Here is a 23,648-nt window from a genome sequence, read left to right as displayed (position 1 = left end):
GGACTTCCTGACCTGGAAACCTCGGTCAGTCTGAATCAGGAACAGCATCTCCAGCACCACTGGATGAGAAGATCATCAGAATCTTTCTTCCATCTATCATGGATATTCATAACACACGCTGCATCTGCAAAGCCAACAGCATTGTGGACGACCCCACATACCTATCATACACACTCTTCACCCTCCTGCCGTCTGGAACAAGGTACTGCATTCAGACCCTCAGGACCAGTCAGAGCAATACTTTCATCCCTCAAGCCATCAGACTCCAAAAAAAAAACTAAACTATACTGAACACACACACACACACACACACTCACACACACACACACTTACACTCAACTGTGACCTACACTGTCTAGTCTTGTCTATACACTACTATATCAGTCACTCACTCGTTGCTGTTTTTGCACTCCACATTGCTGTTTGCACGACTCATTTCAATACCTCGTCAAAGCTATTACATAAGTTTGTATATGTTTACAATTGCTCTAAAGCACAATGTACTTTATAATATACAGTGTGTGTGTGTGTGTGTGTGTGTGTGTGTGTGTGAGTGAGTGTGTGTGTGCCTAGTGAACCAGAGTTAATGTTGATGATAGAGACTTAACAGCACTTTGTTATGTAATTCTGGATAAGAGAGTCTGTCACATGCTGTCACACACACACACCACACACACTCTTCACCCCACAAACACCTCACCCCACACACCCCTCACACACACTCTTCACCCTCCTGCCATCTGGAAAAAAGGTACCGAAGCATTCAGTCCTCATGGCCAGACTGTGTAACAGTTTCTTTCACAGGCCATCAGACTGAACTGTACTGAGCACAACACACACACACACACACACACACACACACACAAACACACACAAACACACCACCATATCAAACTGTGTACATGATGTATTTACACACAGATTCTGCTCTTTACACATGCTGTATTTCACATTTCAGTTGATTGCTGTTTTGCACAATACATTACATTACCTCATGTAACTGCTGCTATAATACTAATGTGTTCATTCCAGTATTTATGCACATGCAATATTGTTGAACATACAGTGTCTTGTGTATTGTCTTTTGTTAAATGTCCTGTATTTTTTGTCTGCACTGTCTTTAGTCCTGTCTGTCTTGTATGTCTTGTTAGTCTTGTCCTGCACTGTTTGCACCAGGTTGCACAGATGCACTTTACAGTATGTGGCTAGAACTAACTTACTAAGTCCTTAGTTCTGTCTTTGTTTTATGTAGCTCCATGATCCTGGAGGAACGCTGTCTATTGTCACTGTGTACTGTAACTGCTATATATGGAATACATTCTGTAACTATATATTGTGTTAGACATGCATTTATTTTTGAAGAACTATATTTATATAGATTATATATTTGAAGAACAAAAATAGTTTTTCTACAGAATATTCTACAGAATTATCTATACATAATATTAATTTTACACAACAAAAATAATGACTGTATTTATGTATTTTATTCTTTATAAATGTATGATGTATTTCTACAAGACATTTTAAGTACCTTTATACAATATAATTTTAGTTATGTACCCAGTAATATAGCTATAAGTGTACATGTGTAAAAAGTGTAAATTATATCACAATAATACACAAATAATAAATCACACAAACAGTAAAATGAACAGGGTTCAGCTCGAGTTCCTGTGGGTTTTCACCTGCTGTTACAAATAATCCCTCAGGTTTTTATGGGATTGAGGTCCAGGAAATTTTATCCAGGGATCAGAGGTCATTATAAACTCAGTGTAGAATTGTGTTTAGTCTGATTCACTGTACACGATGAACACACACTTCTCACGTCTCTGTGTGTGTTTAATGTGTTAGAACTAAATGAGTGATGTGTTAATAAACATGTTCTCTATTCTCCATCATGGTAATGCAGGAACACTGGAGTCTTCATCACACACAGATATTCATTAGAGCCTGAATATGAAAGAAAAAGATGTGAATTAATCAGCACAAAGTGGACTGTGGTACTTCATGACCAACAGCATGTAATCATCTCTGCTCCAACAGAAACATCATCATCTCCTGTTTATAATGAATCATTCAACATTTCTTCATTCTTACTAACATCTGTGTTCTAACATTTAACTAGAACAAATGAGAACTTCCACAAGTTCTAACAGGATAATGAGCAGATCTTTACCCATCACATCACTGCTCTTATCCAATCACAGGAGCTTTTTTATATAACAAACACTACTGTGTCATTTAGATCTTGTTCTACATTTATATTTAAGTGCAGACTTTAAGAACAAACTCAGGTGAATTTTACAGGAATGACAGAAGACACAATGTTCATTAACAATCACTCTCATCAACTCATTGGTGACTTTTTGTAGACTGTCTGAATCCCTGTTTTCTGCCTTCACATGAATTTTACATCAACACACTTTACTGAACATAAAACAGCATTAAAGAGAATCGTTAGAAAAATTCTGATTAAACAGAATATAGTGACATTTTCTAACCTGATAATGTGAAAGTTATTGAAGAGAAATGTGATGTGTATCAATGTGTAATGATAATGAGGGTAAACTTTTATTAACAGGTCATTACTCACATCACTGTCTGTAGTTTGTAATGTTCATCATCCTTAAGATCAGACAGCAGCTTCTTTACTGAGTCTCCTAGATTATTCCAGGACAGATCCAGTTCTCTCAGGTGTGAGGGGTTTGATCTCAGAGCTGAAGTCAGAGCAGCACAGCCTTCATCTGAGACACCACACATATACAACCTGTATAGAGACACAATGACACACTCTTCACTGGTTGTACACAGGGACATTTCTAGTGTTTAACTTTGATCAAATGCCCACAAGAATTTTACAGAAACCTGGACACAAATTTATTCATTATTTATTTTTTCTTTTTGCAAAAACAGCAACAAAGTCTTTATTTATTTATTAGTTTGTTTGTTTTTTTGTTTTTCATCATATAATGTAAGAAACATGAATGTAACTTTGAGCTGCAGATCATTTTATTATTTCAGTTTTACATTTTATTTCACTGTAAAGATCTTTACTACAATTACACATGTAAACTTTATTTATCTAAACAACCTTAAATCCACAACTAGTATTTTTGTAAGAAAACTAACTAGTCATCTAGAGCAGTGGTCCCCAACCTTTTTTTCACCGCGGACCGGTCTGATAATTTTACCGGGGACCGCTGGGGGTGGGGGGTGGTGGTTGGCGGCTATACAATTAAACTAAAATTAATAATTTTACTTTAATTGTATTTAAACATGCCTTTTTAACTCACTACAACGCTAAACCAATGAGAACCCTGAGCTTGTTTCTTTACAACGAGACGGTTCCATCTGGGGTAACAGGAGACAATGACACCAGAAGTGTGTCGCTTATGTCCTGTTTATTCCGTTGTTTTGTTTCGGTTGCCGTCACTGCAGAAATCCCCGCTTCACACAGATATCATGTCGGACATGACGATAGGGATGTAAGTGCTGTGGTGACAATCTCAGGGTATTCCGCCATGACTTTAATCCAGAACACCGGCAGAGTTTCTAACTTTCTAACGACGTCTGTTTCGTGCTCATTTTTGCTAATTTGTGGGTTAAATTTGAGCAAACACAATATACACGTACACCAAGCACTGTTAAACATGACAAAGTACCGGTGAACAGAGAGAAGAGCGATACACACCTTCTCTCTCCACCAAAGCTACAACACCACTGCCGCTCGCAGCCGCTCGGCTCCAGACGTCACCTAAACCCGGCCCGATATCATGATATTGTGCGCATGCGCGGTATCGGTGCGGCTTTAGGTGACGTCTCTCAGCTCCCGGTTATTAACCTCTCGTCCATGGAAAGTCGCACAAACCCGAGAGAAACACACCACAGTAAATAAAATGGGAATAATTTAATGTTTCTTGTGCGGCCCGGTACCATTTGGTCCGCGGCCCGGGGTTTGGGGACCACTGGTCTAAATGAATAAATCACTTCAAAAAGCTTTCACTGATGACTAAATCACATCCAGTTTTAGAAGAGTTTAGAAATGAGAAGAGAAAAGAAAAGCTTCTTTTAGCAGTTAACAATTTAACATTATTGATCAAATCTGTGGCAAATAAATCAGATGTGTAAAACAGGAAGTCGTCATTCATCTAAATCCACATTCACATACTACTCATTAACACAGTGATAAGTGTTAGTCTGGTAGTTACATCTCCTCAGTCCTCAGATACAATGTGGGATTATTAATTATCATCTGACTGCAAGTCCACATTTCTACTGAGAAAAGTGAAAAAGGAGCACAGTGAGGGGGTGGGGCACAGTGAGGGGGTGGGGCACAGTGAGGGGGTGGGGCACAGTGAGGGGGTGGGACATGGAGGTGTCAAAGTGATGGGTGGAACACATCTATGGGCGTGGTTTACGATGGGCGGAGCTTAAGACTGAAAGGTACAGTACAGGATATTTTCACCTTGGCTAACATTACAATCAGTCTTCATGTTTTAAATCATGATGAAAATATTCATGTTTGATGACCCTGCTGAAAATCCATCATTAATTCTATGCTGGTCCAGGCTGGTTTTTACTGGTTCATGCTGGTATAGTGCTGGTATAGTATAGTGCTGGTATAGTGCTGGTATAGTATAGTGCTGGTATAGTATAGTGCTGGTATAGTATAGTGCTGGTATAGTGCTGGTATAGTATAGTGCTGGTATAGTATAGTGCTGGTATAGTATAGTGCTGGTATAGTGCTGGTATAGTATAGTGCTGGTATAGTGCTGGTATAATGCTGGTATAGTATAGTGCTGGTATAGTGCTGGTATAATGCTGGTATAGTGCTGGTATAGTGCTGGTATAGTATAGTGCTGGTATAGTGCTGGTATAGTGCTGGTATAGTGCTGGTATAGTATAGTGCTGGTATAGTGCTGGTATAGTGCTGGTATAGTGCTGGTATAGTATAGTGCTGGTATAGTATAGTGCTGGTATAGTATAGTGCTGGTATAGTGCTGGTATAGTGCTGGTATACTATAGTGCTGGTATAGTGCTGGTATAGTGCTGGTATAGTGCTGGTATACTATAGTGCTGGTATAGTGCTGGTATAATGCTGGTATAGTATAGTGCTGGTATAGTGCTGGTATAGTGCTGGTATAGTATAGTATAGTGCTGGTATAATGCTGGTATAGTATAGTGCTGGTATAGTGCTGGTATAGTATAGTGCTGGTATAGTATAGGTATAGTATAGTGCTGGTATAATGCTGGTATAGATTGGTGGCCAGCATATTCATGGTGTTATCAAGTAAAACAGGGCTGGTGTAGCTGGTTAACCAGTATGATCTTGCTGGAATGAGCTTTATGGGAACAAGCTTTATTTTTGATTGTGTATGTTTCTATGTAACACATTAATATAAGATTAAAACACAATATATTGGAATATATTTAATTATAAGTGTGTTATTTCTTTTGCTCCCTCTTTTGAATAAAGAACTGAAATAACAAAAGCTCAAAAAGCTTTGAATAACAAAGAATAAAAACATTTAAAAATCGTTTGTTAGGGATTAAAGTGTCTCCACAAATTAAATATAGTAATACCAACAAATGTTGTCTTCCCAGCTCCATGAGGGAAGCAGCATATAAATCATACAGAATGATGGTTTTTGAAAGATAATCCGTTTGTCTCAATTAAGCAGTAGTTCAGTTGTTTGTTTGTTTTTTTAGTAAAGTGATAAGGTGAAGAGATATTACACAGCATCAGTGTTGCTATGCAACCAGTAAGCAACTATGTTCACGAAGGTAAATGTAGTTCCTGCACTTTCCAAAAATAAATCTAACAATGTTTTCGACTACATTATATACCTTACAGTGTTTATCGACATTAGTATAAGTGCACGTGTTCCAGATCATCATGTTTTTGCCACCGTAATTAGGATTTTGTTTTGGGGTAAATAAAAAGCTTCTGCTTCTACACGACGTATCTGCTAATCACTGGGAATCAGCATGTTTACATACGTGAGGTACCTGGATGACGGCCGCACAGCAGTTGTTTTAACTAGCGAGATTAAGGACTTTAACTATGACATGTTTGACCAAACTCAGGTTTATTGGGTAGCTACGATGGAAGCAAGACTTCTTCAGGGCACAAATACTAATGCTGAAGGTCTGTAACTTAAGCAGTAGCTGTTTTATCGTAACTCGTTCACTGCACAATATAAACAAATGAGTGATATATAGTTTTCTTTCTTATTTTGTTTCTATAATTTTTCAGAGAATAAAGAAGACATAGAGCAGAAGTTGTCTAAAGGCAAACGACTCCAGGTAGCACCTCTTAAAAAAACATGGTCATCGCCACCACATACTACTTGTTACTTGCTAAAAGAGAGAACGGAAGCTAAGACCAAAAATGTGTGTTGTAAAGGTTATATTGTGTAACGTTATTAGTCCATGTGTGTATATTACAGTGTGATGGCAAATGTCATTGTCCAATAAATATTTAAAAAACACACACACACACACATACACACACACACACACACACACAAATATATATATATATATATATATATATATATATATATATATATATATATATATATATAGAAAGCCATATAAATGATAGAAAAATCCTGAATGTTTTTCTTTATTAAAAAGTGAATTGCGATTCTCTAGAAATTTGTCTTGGTCTTTATTTAACTATGAATATGCAATAAGAAATGTGATATGTAACAAATGGGTTTTGTTGTGGTCTTGCTGGGATTATACTAGCATCTTAGACAACATATGTTGACCAGCACACCACCATCCCAATCTGGTCCCAGCATGCAAAACATACCTTATGCTGTTTTTTTAGCAGGGAAGACGAAGCCTATTTTCAGACATATCTACTGTAATCTACATCATCAGACACTGATTTATCAGGAACATTTTACTGGGGCTCGAGTGTCGACCCTGACTGTAGACAGTGTGTATTATTGTGGACTGAGTAACACACACTTTACAGACCAGGACAACACATAAGACTAGAACTTGGACTTTTTCTGGACTTTCATACACAACACTGAGACATCAGACAGATTTTATTTTACACATAAATAAAATGTGAGAAATAAAATATAAATGTAAACATATACACATCCTGTATTAATAAAACACAGTCACAGCTGTTTTAATCCGAGTTCACATGAACAGATCTTTCTTGAGAAGATCAGACTGTCAGTAATCAGACCTAAAACAGGGTCAGTCTCTAATTAGTGTTTGGAGAAGTTGTTAGTTCATTGGTGTATTTTTTAACCCCAGACAGTGAAAGTGTAAATGGTTTATTCAGTATTGACAAGAACAACTGTGACTGTGTTTTATTTATACACAATGTGTTTATCTATTATTACGACCTGGATGAAGATTAGACCATGATTTATTATTAATGTTTTAATATATGATCTTACCTCAGTGTCTCCAGTTCACAGTGAGGATTCTCCAGTACAGCAGAGAGACTCTTCACTCCTGAGTCTCCTAGTTTATTACAGGACAGATCCAGTTCTCTCAGGTGTGAGGGGTTTGATCTCAGAGCTGAAGTCAGAGCAGCACAGCCTTCATCTGAGACATCACACTGACGCAACCTGTATAGAGACACAATGACACACTCTTCACTGGTTGTACACAGGGACGTTTATAGTGTTTAATCACTTTGATTTATTTATTTATTTATTTTTATTTTTTTTTGCAAAAACACCAACAACAGGAAAAACCAAACAGGAAGTCATCATTCATCTAAATCCACATTCACATACTACTCATTAACACAGTGATAAGTGTTAGTCTGGTAGTTACATCTCCTCAGTCCTCAGGTACAATGTGGGATTATTAATTATCATCTGACTGCAAGTCCACATTTCTACTGAGAAAAGTGAAAAAAGAACACAGTGAGGGGGCGGGGCACAGTGATGGGCATAGCTTGTGGTGGGCGGGGCTTATCATGGGTGGGGTTTATGACTAAAGGGTACAGGATATTTTCACTTCAGCTAACATTACAATTATGGAATAAAAACACTGTCAATAATCGTACGTAATTGTGTGTAAATTTTAATTTAGTTGTGCGTAATTTAAAACTATTGTACGTAATTATGTTTTTTGTGGAGTTGGATCCCAGAACCTACGGCTACGACAGTTTACAGATACGAGATTTTGTGTGTTTGTTCAAATACAACTCCAAAATGTACGACTATGACAGTTTACAGACACAACGCTTGTTTTCACAACACCTCTTTTTTACACACAAAAACGGTCTGTGAAACAACTGTCAAAAATACGTCATCACGTTCACAGGCATTACTATCCGATGGAAGATGAATCGATTCCACGAAGCGCGCATGTGCCCCGCCCTCTTCTAAACCACTCATAGAAACCACTGGTGCCGAAATGGCGGGTTAGTTATCACTAATAACAGAGAGAATTTTGTGCTATCACTTTAAAATAATGGTCTATTGGTAACGAGTGACTATGCAGGAAGTAATAGGTAGTACTGCATTAATACTGAGCTTAATACTACTAACTAATATGGAAGCAAGATGAACTAAGCAGTATAAGTAATAGCATAGGGAATCGAACAGCGACCCTGGAGCTGTGAGGCGAACGTGCTAATCACTAAGCCACCGATATGTTTTCAACCAATTAATCTTGAATGTCCTTTAATATCACCCATATCATAGTCTTTAACCAGCTGTGATTTCTTAATATAATGAGTTTTGTTTTTCCCCAGAAATTGGAAAACGATCGAATTAGCTTTCTTAACATTAACTGTAGAAACATACAGGGAGTGGCATGGAGAGATTATTTTGGAAATAGCTCAAAGATTTCCTCATATCTATTAACTGGTTAGAAAAGTTAACGTCTTCTCTTCTAATAGCATTTTTAGATAAAACTATTCCTAAATATTTCACTTCGTCTTTAACCTAAACTGAAGAGATGATAGAGTCCGTTGATGAGTGAATGGGAAGTAGCTCACATTTTTTAATATTAAGGGTAAATCCTGAAGCTTTAGGGAAAATCGAGACTGAATTTAGGGCAACATCAACCATGAATTTATTCTTTAAAAGGATTGTTGTGTCGTCTGCAAATTGACTAATTTTAAATTCCTTGTCAAATATTGAGATCCCATGCAAATCGGGGTTATGATTAATGAGCAATATAAGTGATTGAGTGGCTAGAATAAACAGTTTGGGAGAAATCAGGCATCCCTGCATAATACTGCGGAGCACTTCAAACCTAGGAGTTATACTAGGATTCAGGGATACAGAACTATATGTCAGTATACAACGTCTTAATTATTTTACAAAAATTACTCCCAAAACCTAAAAAATCTAAGATTTCAAATAAAAAAGTATGTTCAACAGTATCAAATGCCTTGTAAAAGTCAAGAAATACAATAAAAACCATTATTTTAAAGTGTTAGCACAAAATTCTCTCTGTTATTAGTGATAACTAACCCGCCATTTCGGCACCAGTGGTTTATATGAGTGGTTTAGAAGAGGGCGGGGCGCATGCGCGCTTAGTGGAATCGATTCATCTTCCATCGGATAGTAATGCCTGTGAACGTGATGACGTATTTTTGACAGTTGTTTCACAGACCGTTTTCGTGTGTAAAAAAGAGGTGTTGTGAAAACAAGCGTTGTGTCTGTAAACTGTCATAGTCGTACATTTTGGAGTAGTATTTGAACAAACACACAAAATCTCGTATCTGTAAACTGTCGTGGCCGTAGGTTCTGGGATCCAACTCCACAAAAAACATAATTACGTACAATAGTTTTAAATTACGCACAACTAAATTAAAATTTACACACAATGCTTTGAATTACGTACAATTATTTTTGACAGTGTTTTTATTCCATAACAATCAGTCTTCATGTTTTAAATCATGATGTAAATATTAATGTGTGATGAAGATGAAGCCTATTTTCAGACATATCTACTGTAATCTACATCATCAGACACTGATTTATCAGGAACATTTTACTGGGGCTCGAGTGTCGACCCTGACTGTAGACAGTGTGTATTATTGTGGACTGAGTAACACACACTTTACAGACCAGGACAACACATAAGACTAGAACTTGGACTTTTTCTGGACTTTCATACACAACACTGAGACATCAGCCAGATTTTATTTTACACATAAATAAAATGTGAGAAATAAAATATAAATGTAAACATATACACATCCTGTATTAATAAAACACAGTCACAGCTGTTTTAATCCGAGTTCACATGAACAGATCTTTCTTGAGAAGATCAGACTGTCAGTAATCAGACCTAAAACAGGGTCAGACTCTAATTAGTTTTTGGAGAAGTTGTTAGTTCATTGGTGTATTTTTTAACCCCAGACAGTGAAAGTGTAAATGGTTTATTCAGTATTGACAAGAACAACTGTGACTGTTTTATTTATACACAATGTGTTTATCTATTATTACGACCTGGATGAAGATTAGACCATGATTTATTATTAATGTTTTAATATATGATCTTACTTCAGTGTCTCCAGTTTACAGTGAGGATTCTCCAGTACAGCAGAGAGACTCTTCACTCCTGAGTCTCCTAGTTTATTACAGGACAGATCCAGTTCTCTCAGGTGTGAGGGGTTTGATCTCAGAGCTGAAGTCAGAGCAGCACAGCCTTCATCTGAGACACCACACATATACAACCTGTATAGAGACACAATGACACACTCTTCACTGGTTGTACACAGGGACGTTTCTAGTGTTTAATCACTTTGATCTATTATTTATTTATTTATTTGTTTGTTTGTTTGTTTGTTTTTGCAAAAACACCAACAAATCCAGATCATTTTATTATTTCAGTTTTACATTTTATTTCACTGTAAAGATCTTTACTACAATTACACATGTAAACTTTTTTAGCTAAACAACCTTAAATCCACAACTAGTATTTTTGTAAGAAAACTAACTAACTAGTCGTCTAAATGAATAAATCACTTCAAAAAGCTTTCACTGATGACTAAGTCACATCCAGTTTTAGAAGAGTTTAGAAATGAGAAGAGAAAAGAAAAGCTTCTTTTAGCAGTTAACAATTTAACATTATTGATCAAATCTGTGGCAAATAAATCAGATGTGTAAAACAGGAAGTCGTCATTCATCTAAATCCACATTCACATACTACTCATTAACACAGTGATAAGTGTTAGTCTGGTAGTTACATCTCCTCAGTCCTCAGGTACAATGTGGGATTATTAATTATCATCTGACTGCAAGTCCACATTTCTACTGAGAAAAGTGAAAAACGGAGTACAGTGAGGCGGCGGGGCACAGTGATTGGCATAGCTTATGGTGGGTGGGGCTTATGATGAGCGGGGCTTATCATGGGTGGGGTTTATGACTAAAGGGTACAGGATATTGTCACTTCAGCTAACATTACAATCAGTCTTCATGTTTTAAATCATGATGTAAATATTAATGTGTGATGAAGACGAAGCCTATTTTCAGACATATCTACTGTAATCTACATCATCAGACACTGATTTATCAGGAACATTTTACTGGGGCTCGAGTGTCGACCCTGACTGTAGACAGTGTGTATTATTGTGGACTGAGTAACACACACTTTACAGACCAAGGGTCTCATTTATAAAACTTTGCGTAGGATCCCTACTAAAATTTTACGTACGCCCAAAAGCCAAAAATGGCGTAAGCCAAAATAAAATCCGATTTATAAAACCGTGCGTACGAACACACCTGTAAGCAATGTTCCCTTTATAAATCACAGATAACCCGCAGATGTGCGTACGTGAACCAGCCTCAAATCCCGCCCTGTACACGCCCATTTTTAACCATAAATAGTCAATGCAAATCACTGCGTGGGCACGAGAGTGGAGTTTTATTTTACACAGAACATAGTTCATATATTGCAGTATTTATCTGAACTTTATTAAAACACTCACATTGTTCTGCCACTGATCCATATTCACATTTATTTTTCACTCCATTAAACTGATTCTTACATTTCTATTTTTTACATCTATTCTATTTTTATTCTATTTTCTTTTTTATTATTCTATTTTATTTGATGTTTAAATCACAGACAGATTAAAAACATGTCACTACGTGTCGTACTGTGTATGGTTGTGTATGTGAGAAATAAAATATTAATGTAAATGTTTTCTGTAACTTTTCTCTGTTTCACATCTCAACAAAATCTCTGTTTTAATCCGAGTTCACATGAACAGATCTTTCTTGAGAAGATCAGACTGTCAGTAATCAGACCTAAAACAGGGTCAGACTCTAATTAGTTTTTGGAGAAGTTGTTAGTTCATTGGTGTATTTTTTAACCCCAGACAGTGAAAGTGTAAATGGTTTATTCAGTATTGACAAGAACAACTGTGACTGTGTTTTATTTATACACAATGTGTTTATCTATTATTACGACCTGGATGAAGATTAGACCATGATTTATTATTAATGTTTTAATATATGATCTTACCTCAGTGTCTCCAGTTTACAGTGAGGATTCTCCAGTACAGCAGAGAGAATCTTCACTCCTGAGTCTCCGAGATTATTATAGGACAGATCCAGGAATCTCAGGTGTGAGGGATTTGATCTCAGAGCTGAAGTCAGAGCAGCACAGACTTCATCTGAGACATCACAATCACACAACCTGTAGAGAGACACAATGACACACTCTTCATCAACATATGTTTATTATATAAAGTCTAATTAACACTGAACAAAACATTCCTGTCAGATTGTGAACAGTAGGTGGTCCTGGGTAAAACAGGGTGGGCACAAGGTTGAGAAGAAACTCAACATCAGCTGTCACTCAAAAGAACTTACATGACTGTAAAAAGAGGACAATGAGCTGAAAGAGATCTGTTCTTGAATTATTGATATTAAGTTCATTTGATCTACAAAAGTTTTGCTTTTTAATTTTTAGATAAATAAAAATAAATAATAAATTAAATAAATGCATTGAGTGTTTTAATTGGAGTTAAAATGACTTTGTGTTGGTGTTGCCCCATGTACTCCTAAACCAACTGCAGTTCTGTTCTTCAGCTCTCAGATGAGTCCAATCTCCACTCTGACACTGTTCTCCAGTGTAAACACAAACTGTAACACATTTCATCTTATTATATCCTCTGATTACAGTGTAGGAGTTTCAGGGGTAAAGACACAGTGTGGTGTCTGTTTCAGAGAAGATAAAGTCTTTATTAAACTAGTCTGTTACACGACTAAACACCACACAGAAATGTTACTGAGCAACGTCACTCAATGAAGCTTCTTAAAGCAGCAGCTCCTAGTGAGTGACAACTGGGGTTTATTAATAACTCTAACATTATAACAGAGTTTATGTAGGTGGGCCAGGACTCCACATGGGTGGGACCAGGACCCTGGAGCTTCACCTGTTATATTATATTATTTTCAATTATTGATATTATTTTTTTATTGAGTTGCAAAAGTTTTGCTGGCTTTAAAAATAATTAATCTTTTTAATTTTTAGATTTTTTCTCTTATATACTCTTTTATTTATTTATTTAATTCCTAAGTGATTCTGTAGAAAACTCATCACTTAATGACTAATGTATTTGTTCTGAATGTTGTAGTGTTACAGAACATTTCAGGGGAAAAACAACACTGTATATAATTGCTGCTTTTAGTGAGTTATTGTGAGTCTCAGAGAGATGATCTTACTTCAGTGTCTCCACTTTACAGTGAGGATTCTCCAGTACAGCAGAGAGAGTCTTCACTCCTGAGTCTCTGAGTTTATTCTCAGACAGATCCAGTGTTTTCACAGTCAGATGAAGTTCTCTCAGTTTGGAGGTTTCTGATCTGAGCGCTGAGACCAGAGATGACCAAGTTTTTACTCCAAGTGAATCACAGCTGATACTAAAGGAAATAAAATAAAACATAATGAACTCACACAAATGATCAAACACGTCCTCAAAGCTTTCACTGAACCTTCTCATTTTTATAAATACTGAAAGTACAAACACCAGTTAGACAATATGGTTAAAGTGACACTGCAGTCCACATCTACATCTAAAATGGGTAAAGTTAGTGTTTAACTACAGCTAACTAACTAGTATCTAGAGTAATCTATTAATAAACATGGTATTAGCTTCCACTGTTACGCTGTTGACACACAGCTGTATGTTTCAGCAGTCAGATGTGAGACACCAGTTTAATAAGACTGAAGATTGTGTGAAGGACATTAGACAGTGGACACTTACTAACTTCCTCCTGTTTAACTCTGACACACAGAAGATCTTGTACCAGGACCACAGACAGTCAGAAGTAAGCTTTCTGATTACAGAGTAACTCTGGATGGTCTTTCTATTACATCATGTGCAGCAGTAAAAGACCTCGGTGTGATTATTGATACCGGTCTCTCAGCTGAAGCTCACATAAATAATGTACTATAATACTGTAGAGAATTCTGTTTAGGAATCAGACTGACATTAGCTAAAATCTTATCATGTAGTGTTATAGATTAGCATTAAAGGGAGCACTTTTCAGCTAAATGAACACTTTCTAATCAGACATGAACGTTATCACACAGGTTCATGCTAAACTTAGTGACAATAATCTATTAGAATCCTTTCAGTCTGGGTTCTGTACTAAACACAGTATGGAAGCTGCTTTAGTGAAGGTCACTAATGATCTCCTGATGGCTGCTGATGCTGAACTCTTAACTATTCTTGTCCTGTTAGATTTGAGTGCAGCCTTTAATACGGTTTCACACATTAAAATAATGTGGTTTATAAAATTTGGTATATATTTTATATGTCCACAAAACGTGACTCTGCTCTTCCACACTCCTGTCTCAACAATTGATGCTTAAATGAAATAAACACTTGGTTTCCTCCAACTTTCTCAAAGGTTCTCCTTATAGGTTCAAAATCTACCCTGTCCAAGTCCAACAGTCTCTCACTTCATATTGATGCTTGCTCCTGCCTCTAGAGTCTTCCTTCTCTGTCTCTAGTTATGTCGCTTTGTAGAAGCCAACATTCTGTTTTCCTATTTAAGCTTAGACAAAAATTTATCAGGGCTTTCGAGCCACATGCACCAAATTCGTATATGTCGTAGACCCTGGTCTGAAGATTGTTGCTATTACTCTTCTAAGCGATCCAAGTACCGGTACTTCCGGTACCGGGTCTCAAAATGGCCTTTTTCCCCATAGACTCCCATTATAAAGTATGGAGGTTTATAACTCGGCGTGATACTCTGAACAAAGTTTTAAATTGGTTTACCGACTGGCCTTCCGGTTGTGCCGCAGCCCCGCCCCCAAAATATGCAAACTCCAAAAACTTTTTACAACATGGACATGTGACATATCAAAACACTCAGAACAATCAGGGGAACTGCCTCGTGGGTATTCTGATGATGTCACATACTCGTCTCCACTTGCCTCCAAATGTTTTGGCACCCTAGCGCTCCACTAGATTTCATCTAGTTTTATGTCCACTTGCCTCCAAAAAGCACCAGCCTTTGTGAATACTTACCTCGTCAAAGCCAACAAGTTTGTTGCGACCAAGTTTACAAATCTAATTATTATTATTATTATTATTATTATTATTATTATTATTATTATTATTATTATTATTATTAAACTTCTCTGCAAAGTCAGCTTTCTATGAAAGACCATTTCCACCTCACAAATAAAACTTAATAATGAATAAAATCATTTTGGGGATTAGAATTTGTCATTACTGCAGTAAACATGTTCTTTATGTCTGGTACACAGGTGTGTTTAATATACATCAAACATCCAACATAAAACCTGCATTAACTTCATCATTATTAAGATATTAAGATAAATCATAACTACAAAACATCAAACTCCCTCAAATGTAATCACCTGCTTCTACATGTTTAATAGCTGCCCTTCAGTATCATTCATTTATTAATGCAGTTTTTATTCCCTAATTTATCTATTTACATGAACTCTACTCTGTATCACCTTCAGGTCAGAACATCCCAAAGTCCATATTAGAGTGTGTTCAGTTTCTCTCTAACACTGTAACAGTAGAACAGTTATATTCACATTTACTTACATTGCTTTACTGGATGCTGTAATCACAGGCATCATCTTCAGAACAACATCTTCTGTTATCTTATCTGTACTGAAATATTTACTCAGGTCAAACTCATCCAGCTCCTGTGCTGATGTCAGTAACATAAACACCAGAGCAGACCACTGTGAAGAAGAAAGTTCACTTTGTTTTCCAGATTTCAGGTAGTGTTGGATTTCCTCCACTAGAGAATCATCACCCAGTTCATTCAGACAGTGGAACAGATTGATGGATTTCTCTGTAGGAAGATATTTACTGATCTTCTCCTTAATGTACTGAACTGTTTCCTTTATGCTCTGGGAGCTACTTCCTGTCTGTGTTACTAAAACATGTAAGAGTTTCTGATTGGACTCCAGTGAGAGACCCAGAAGAAAGCGAAGGAAAAGATCCAGATGTCCAGTCTTACTTTTTAAAGTCTGATACACAGCACTCTTGTGTACATCTGAGATTGTATTTTTTTTCAACGAACGTTCAGAATCTTGATTCTGTTTAACCACATTTCTCTTCTCCTTCATGAAGGTCAGGTGCACATACAGAGCTGCGAGATGCTCCTGAATGCTCAGATGAACAAAGCAGTACACTTTACTGTGGTGAAGCCCAAACTCCTCTCTGAAGATCTGAGTACACACACCTGAGTACACTGCTGCTTCTGTCACATCAATACCACACTCTCTCAGGTCTTCATCATAGAAGATCAGGTTCCCTTTCTTCAGCTGCTGAAAAGCCAGTTGTCCCAGTTTAAGAAGCATTTCTTCATCACTCTCCTGCTTCTTTGAGTATTTTTCTCTGATGATGTTTGTCTGAATGATGAGGAAGTGTGTGTACATTTGAGTCAGAGTCTTGGGCATCTCTCCACTCTCTGCTTCACCCAACATTCTCTCTAGAACAGTGGCTGTAATCCAGCAGAAGACTGGGATGTGACACATGATGTAGAGGCTTCTTAATGACTTCAGGTGTGTGATGATGTTATTGGCCAGGCTCTGATCACTGATCCTCTTCCTGAAGTACTCCTCCTTCTGTGGGTCATTGAACCCTCGTACCTCTGTGACTCGATCCACACACTCAGAGGGGATTTGATCAGCTGCTGCAGGTCTGGAGGTGATCCAGATGAGAGCAGAGGGAAGCAGATTCCCTTTGATCAGGTTTATCAGCAGCACAGGCACTGATGCTGATTCAGTTACATCACACACTCTCACTGTCTTCTGGAAATCTAGAGGAAAACGACACTCGTCCAATCCGTCAAAAATGAACAGAACCTTTTCCAAACTGGACATTTCTGTTTCTTTTGTTTCCTTAAAAAAGACATGAAGGAGCTCCATCAGACTCAGTTTCTGGTCCTTCATCAAGTTCAGCTCTCTGAAAGGAAGTGGAAATATGAGGTGGACGTCCTGATTTACTTTCCCTTCAGCCCAGTCCAGAATGAACTTCTGCACAGAGACGGTTTTTCCGATGCCAGCGACTCCCTTTGTCAGCACAGTTCTGATGGGTTTGTCTTGTTCAGATAAAGGCTTAAAGATGTCATTGCATTTGATTGGTGTTTCCTCTGTTGTTCTTCTCCTGGATGCTGCCTCGATCTGCCTCACCTCATGTTCATTATTGACTTCTCCACTGTCTCCCTCTGTGATGTAGAGCTCTGTGTAGATCTCATTCAGGAGTGTTTGGGCTCCCAGGTTTATTATCACTCCATTCAAACACTGAAACTTCTTCATCAGATTTAATTTGAACTTTTTCTGGAATTCATTTCCACCAGCAGATTCTGGGTCGTACCTGTGATATGGAGAAGCAGGAAGACACGGGGTTCATTTATTAGACTTAATCATCTGTTTTCAGTAATCTAATCACTCTGTAGTATACAGACTATTATTTGGACACTTAAGCCATATTTGAATGCCATCGTATGAATTTCACTGCATTACAAAACAACATGTCATTTGAAGAAAGAAACCACAAGAAAACATTCCAATCAGAACATTTCCCAAAAAAACAGACTGAGCGATTTTTAAACACATAATAGTGGCTTTATTAAGGTCAGAGTTCAAGTGTTGTAGTATTTAGTTTGCCCCCGGTTTATCTCATTAAATTACCCTTTAAGTGTGCCTTTAGCATTGACATTAAAAGTTAAGAGACATTACCTGTGTAGAAGTGAGGAGTCTACAGCTTTAACCTCCTGATGATGATCCATAGACTCATGACTCTTCATGGAGATACAGCTGTGTGTTGGTGATTCTGATCTCTTTCCCTGGAGTTTACTGTACAACATTATATATACTTCTTTATTTAGTTATTTACAATCTTAATAGTTTTTAACTCACTTGCTAACTGAATGTGGATTTTTACTTACAATAAACAGAATGATTTTTCTTTGCTCAATGGTGGAAAATCCCCCCACCCCAAAGAAACAAAAACAAAAAAAACAGTGTTAAATATAGAACAAACTTTTAGAGAAGTTTATTTAGGACTTTAGAGAATTATTATGTATTAGCACAGAAGACAGTTTGTTTGAATCCCAGGTCCACCAAGCTACCACTGCTGGTCCCCTGAACAAGGCCATTAACCCTCAATTGGTCAGATTTATAAATGAGGTAGATGTAAGTCACTGGGAATAAAGGAGTCTCCCACATGCCATAAATGTAATGTAAATGTAAAGACAGATGCTATTCAGCTAGACTAACACTTTACATTCAAACTCTAGATGATTCTTATGACTTAGTTTCCTGTCATTAGCTCAATAATGTAAGCAGTCGTCTCGCCTGCAATGACTGAACACACAGCAACCCCAAAACTACCTCACTAACATATGAATTTCACTGTATTACAAAACAACATGTCAAACCAAGTGCTATTTATATTAAACACACCACAAACACACTTTTCCCCCCAAACACATTTCCTAATAAAAGATTAAATATTACAAAAACAAAACAACAAAACATAGTTGGACACACAATAGTGTCTCCATTACTGTGTTTCTGTATTTATTTTGGCCCCTGTTTATGTAGTTAAACTTCCCTTTAAATGTGACTTTAGCAGTGACATTAACAGTGATGAGACGTTACCTGTGTAGAAGTGATGAGTCTCCATCTTTAAATGCCAGAGGAATCCCCATAGACCAGTCACTCTTCATGGGGATACAGCTGTGTGTTGGTGATTCTGATCTCTTTCTCTTGGGTTTACTGTAAAACATTATACACAGTCCTTTAGTCATTTATATACACACTTTATTTTACTTACAGTATATTTCCCTTTAAGTGTGACTTTAGCAGTGACATTAACAGTGAGGAGATGTTACCTGTGTAGAAGTGATGTGTCTCCATCTTTAAAATTCTGAGGAAGCCCCATAGACCGTTCACTCTTCATGGAGATACAGCTGTGTGTTGGTGATTCTGATCTCTTTCTCTTGGGTTTACTGTACAACATTATACACAGTCCTTTAGTCATTTATATACACACTTTATTTTACTTACATTAAACAATACATTTTTACTGTGAATTAGTGACTGTTAGATGTGTATAGTTATATACTGTAATAGTAAAACATTTGGTTAAATCATATCATATTTACTATTAATAATTTAGATGTGAATATTTAATGACTAGAACACAAGGATGCTGTAGATTACCAGTTGTTTGATGGTGTAGAAACATTATCTGTGTCCAGATCAGGAGTCTCCATCTTTAAATATTAGTAAAGTTTACACACAAACACACAGCTGAGTCCTGAAGAGTCTGATCTCTTCTGATGGAATGGATCACACTCCTAGAAAACACACAAACAAATGTGCACAATCATTTTCACATCTTTATACTTAAAGAAAAATGCTGCTCTTTAGTTTAAATATCCTGTTTAAAACCCCTGTAATGTTTAATTCCCCATAAAGTGCAGAGAGGAAGCTGAAAGCTCTGTACAGTACTTACATCATACTGACTTTAATATACAATATATCCACATTCTTCTAACACAAAGTCCATCAAATAATCTAATAACTTACCTTTAGTCAACAGGCCTTGTTCTGTCACATTAATATCACCGTTTCTGCTGCTGATAAAGATGTTTTAACTTGTACAAACGCTTCACACAATGGAGTCGATTCGGAGGGAGAAACACTTTCACTTTCACCATAGATATCTATACACTAGATGTCGCCTTGGGTCCTAAAAATGCGTCAAAACCGCCGCCATCTTTGTACGGTGCTCCTTTACCTCAAATGCATGGACGATGCCGGACTTCTGTGCTGCGTTTGGTTATTCAAACGAAATAAATCTAATAAACAGACAGCAAGGGATTACATTACACAAGTGAGAATGTGTTTTATAATAATGCACGTTAGGAAATTATATTTCTTGTTCCGTTGGTTTGTTGTTTGACCTTTAGAACGACCAAAAAAAATTAGAAATCGCAATCATGACGATTTCTGGTGATTTTATTTCTTTGCCTACATTGACGCTGATGCATTAAGAGGAGCGGGTCCCCCGTACCAAGATGGCGGCTCTATTGACGCATTCGTTCCAATGTACTGCCCTATACAAGGCGACATCTAGTGTATATATATCTATGCCCTTTCAGTAGGAGTCACGTGTCGTTCTTCTTCTTTTTTTGTTTATATCGCGGGTCGCAACCAGAGCGCCACCTACTGTACCAGGAAATGCAACCTCAGGGCTTCATGTACCTACAACAACAAAATAACCCAACCCTAATATCCCTTTCAAACTCCATTCTTTTCCCAACTCATATATCTTTCCTTTAAATATTTCCCTTTCTAAGTGATATTGTTTTACACATCATTATGGCATGTTCCACATTTTCTGGAACATTACATGCATCACATTTATCTGATGTGCATTTTCCCATTAAAAATATGGTTGATTTTAATCCAGTGTCCTAGTCTTAATCCTGATAAAATCACTTCTTCTCTTCTACATTTCCCTTTAATTGCTTTGACCTTGATTGTATTTTGTATATTATAATAGTGTCTCCCTTTGTTATCTATATCCCATTTTTTCTGCCATGTTTACTCTATTGCTGTTTTTGTTAATGACTTGGCCTCACTTTTCCCAAATGGGATTTTTATAATATCCTCATTCTTTATTTTTAGGGTATTTTTTGCAGTCAGATCTGCTATCTTATTGCCCTCTACACCAACATGAGCCAGGACCCAACAGAATTGTACATCAATTCCAAGTCTTTCTATTCTTAGCATTATCATGAGTATTTCATTAAATAGGAAATTTCTTGCTGTTTCAGTTGAATCCAAGCTACAGTATAAAGTCCTGCAATACACTGTAAAAAATTTGGAGTGGGATTTACTTGAAAAAAGCTTGGAAAGTTTTTTCACTCAGAAAAGGCTAGTAAATTTACAAATATTTGCCAAGTAAAAGCCTAAACATAATTATTAGTAAGTTTAATTAGACATTTTTAAGTTTTTAATTGTTAAGTTTACTTGGGAATTCCCAGTTAATTTTATTGACTTTTTGTTTGTAAATATTACTTAAGTAATGCTTATAAATATATGATTTATTGCATTTTTTTTTTACACAAGAGGCCTAGTTATCTTTTTTAGTTATCCTGAGTAACATTTACTTTAAATGTTCTAACATATCTACATATCTAACATAATTTGTGATGCATCATAACTGATGTCTTCAATAAAAAATAAAAATAAAAAAACACTGACAGACATTTTCCTTGAGTACTTTTATTAAAGAAATGATCAAACCAATGGACAAACTATGTGAAACAGTTCAGTACAACTTTAGCTTAACAAGTCTTTTGCGGACATTCTCACTTAAAAAACAATTAGCAAATACAAAAAGTATACAAAAGCAAATACACTCAATGCCAAACAAAATGGCCAGCTAGCAGACTTACATCAATAGCTTTCTCTGCAAAGAGCTAACTTTTGGAGAAAATTTCAAAGCATCCAGTCCAAGAAAAAATTTGTGTTTCTTAGCTTTGAAGGATAGCTCAAGTTCAAGGAGTAAATGAAGCCCATGAGCAGAAGTCAGGCATTTGTAAGATTCTTGCATCCTGACAGTACCGCAGTTCCCTCAATGACGACATCAGCTATGTTGGCATCTTCCTCTCCTGCGGTGCTGCCCAGTACAACGATCTTCATTAGATGATTGGTGAAGCTATCTTCAATCATGTCTCTTCTGACATCCTGTCAAATACACAAATGAGTGAAAAAGTGGTTACAATATTGTACAGTAAATTGTATGTTCTCTTTATTTTTGCGTGATAAGTGCCCCACACAGAGGTTAAATCTGTTAATAAATGAAGAATGAAAAAAATAAGAAATGAAGAACTGTGTCTGCAAGACACTTAAACTAGTTGCAAAGCTTCAGTACTGTAAAACGTTTTAGGCACTTGTGTAAATATTCTGTAAAGTGGGGATGCCTTTAAAATGTTTTCATAAATTAATTTTCATTTACCTTCTATTGACTAAATCAATATTTGGTGTGATCACCCTTTGCACTTAAAGGGTTAGTTCACCCAAAAATAAAATTTCTGTCATTAATTACACTACTTAATATACAATACAGTGTTTCGAGGAAAATACATTCTTCAACAAGAAGAATCTTAGAAAAGTGGAACTTAAGTGCATCAATTTAGTTAAATGTGCACAGACAATCTTGATGTAGGCAAGGAAGTGGTACAGTTCTGCTGTAGTTTCCATGTTTTTCCATCACATTCACTGTAAAACGTTAATGAACATCTGCAAATGACTACATATTTTAAGCAGTTTAAGTTGCTACCAGAAACAAACAAAAAATAATAAAAGAGAAACTTTAAGAAGCACATGAGACATATGCTAGCATTAGCGACAAGCACGTGTACATGCATACACGCTTATATGCACCGACAAAAAAAAATCACCTGAGAATATTCTAGTGATAGCGACAAGCACGTGTACTGTACATGCATACACGCTTATATGACCCGACAGAAAAATCACCTGAGATGCTAGCGTTAGCGACAAGCACATGTACGTGCATACACGCTTATATGAACCGACAAGAAAAAAAAACTTATGCCAGCAAAATACTCATAGTAACATGAGCTATTTCTGTCAGGTCAGAAATAGCTCATGTTACTGTGAACGGACAGAAAATGAGAAAAAAAAAACTAGCATCAATCAACACATTTACACTAAGTCAACTTAATAACAATTAACTAATATAGGTTTTAGGGTAATCATTTATTGTCAGAAAGATATTTATATATTAGACTATTTACACTCACCGTTTAAAAGTGCTTTCTAAAATCAACGGTTTGCGCGCCGAGGACCAGACCAGACCCTACCTTTCGACACAGATGCATTTTGCTAATAATAGCTGTTTGTGCAAATCGGTTCTTAGCAAACTTAACTCTGTCAACTATTAACACTTGACGCCTTAACTCTTTAACCACCAGTCTTAATAGTTCTATAATTTTCTGCAAAGGTAGCTAAATTGACCAATAAACAAATTATTTAATTAACTTACCGTGTAATAATCAGTCTTCGAGACGATTTTCCGTTGCACTCCTCTGCGCCACACCGCAACCAGAAACGCATGCGCATAGATTGCCTGGCTTCTTTGAGTACTT

General features: G+C 36.7%; 1 protein-coding gene and 1 long non-coding RNA gene across 4 annotated transcripts in view; both read right to left on the bottom strand.

Moving 5' to 3' along the window:
• Positions 1-20,231, bottom strand: part of LOC125138484 (NACHT, LRR and PYD domains-containing protein 12-like) — a 53,719-nt gene extending 33,488 nt beyond the window's left edge. Inside the window, exons 1-10 of one of the 3 annotated variants that reach the window (XM_047803859.1) lie at positions 20,053-20,231; positions 19,684-19,820; positions 19,353-19,469; positions 19,120-19,236; positions 18,196-18,312; positions 16,046-17,830; positions 10,512-10,685; positions 7,434-7,607; positions 2,681-2,770; positions 393-398 (exon numbers count right to left, since the gene is read on the bottom strand). In XM_047803859.1, coding sequence (XP_047659815.1) covers positions 393-398; positions 2,681-2,770; positions 7,434-7,607; positions 10,512-10,685; positions 16,046-17,830; positions 18,196-18,312; positions 19,120-19,236; positions 19,353-19,469; positions 19,684-19,736 — 2,633 coding nt within the window. In that variant the 5' untranslated portion in view covers positions 19,737-19,820; positions 20,053-20,231. Of the gene's footprint in view, positions 1-392; positions 399-1,468; positions 1,960-2,596; positions 2,771-7,433; positions 7,608-10,507; positions 10,686-12,477; positions 12,652-13,682; positions 13,878-16,045; positions 17,831-18,195; positions 18,313-19,119; positions 19,237-19,352; positions 19,470-19,683; positions 19,821-20,052 lie in introns of those variants that run through there. The other 2 variants (XM_047803861.1, XM_047803860.1) reach the window with 2 other exon arrangements.
• A 1,509-nt stretch (positions 20,232-21,740) lies between these two features.
• LOC113638469 lies at positions 21,741-23,349 on the bottom strand. The gene is made up of 2 exons (XR_007138598.1): positions 23,304-23,349; positions 21,741-22,221 (listed from the first exon to the last, which is right to left on the bottom strand). It is a non-coding gene; the product is annotated as an uncharacterized LOC113638469 (long non-coding RNA).
• Positions 23,350-23,648: the final 299 nt, after the last annotated feature.

This window comes from Tachysurus fulvidraco, chromosome 19, assembly GCF_022655615.1.
Source record: "Tachysurus fulvidraco isolate hzauxx_2018 chromosome 19, HZAU_PFXX_2.0, whole genome shotgun sequence".
NCBI lineage: Eukaryota > Metazoa > Chordata > Actinopteri > Siluriformes > Bagridae > Tachysurus > Tachysurus fulvidraco.
The sequence above is the reverse complement of the archived record's forward strand: the minus strand, read 5'-3'. Positions and strand labels throughout refer to the sequence as shown.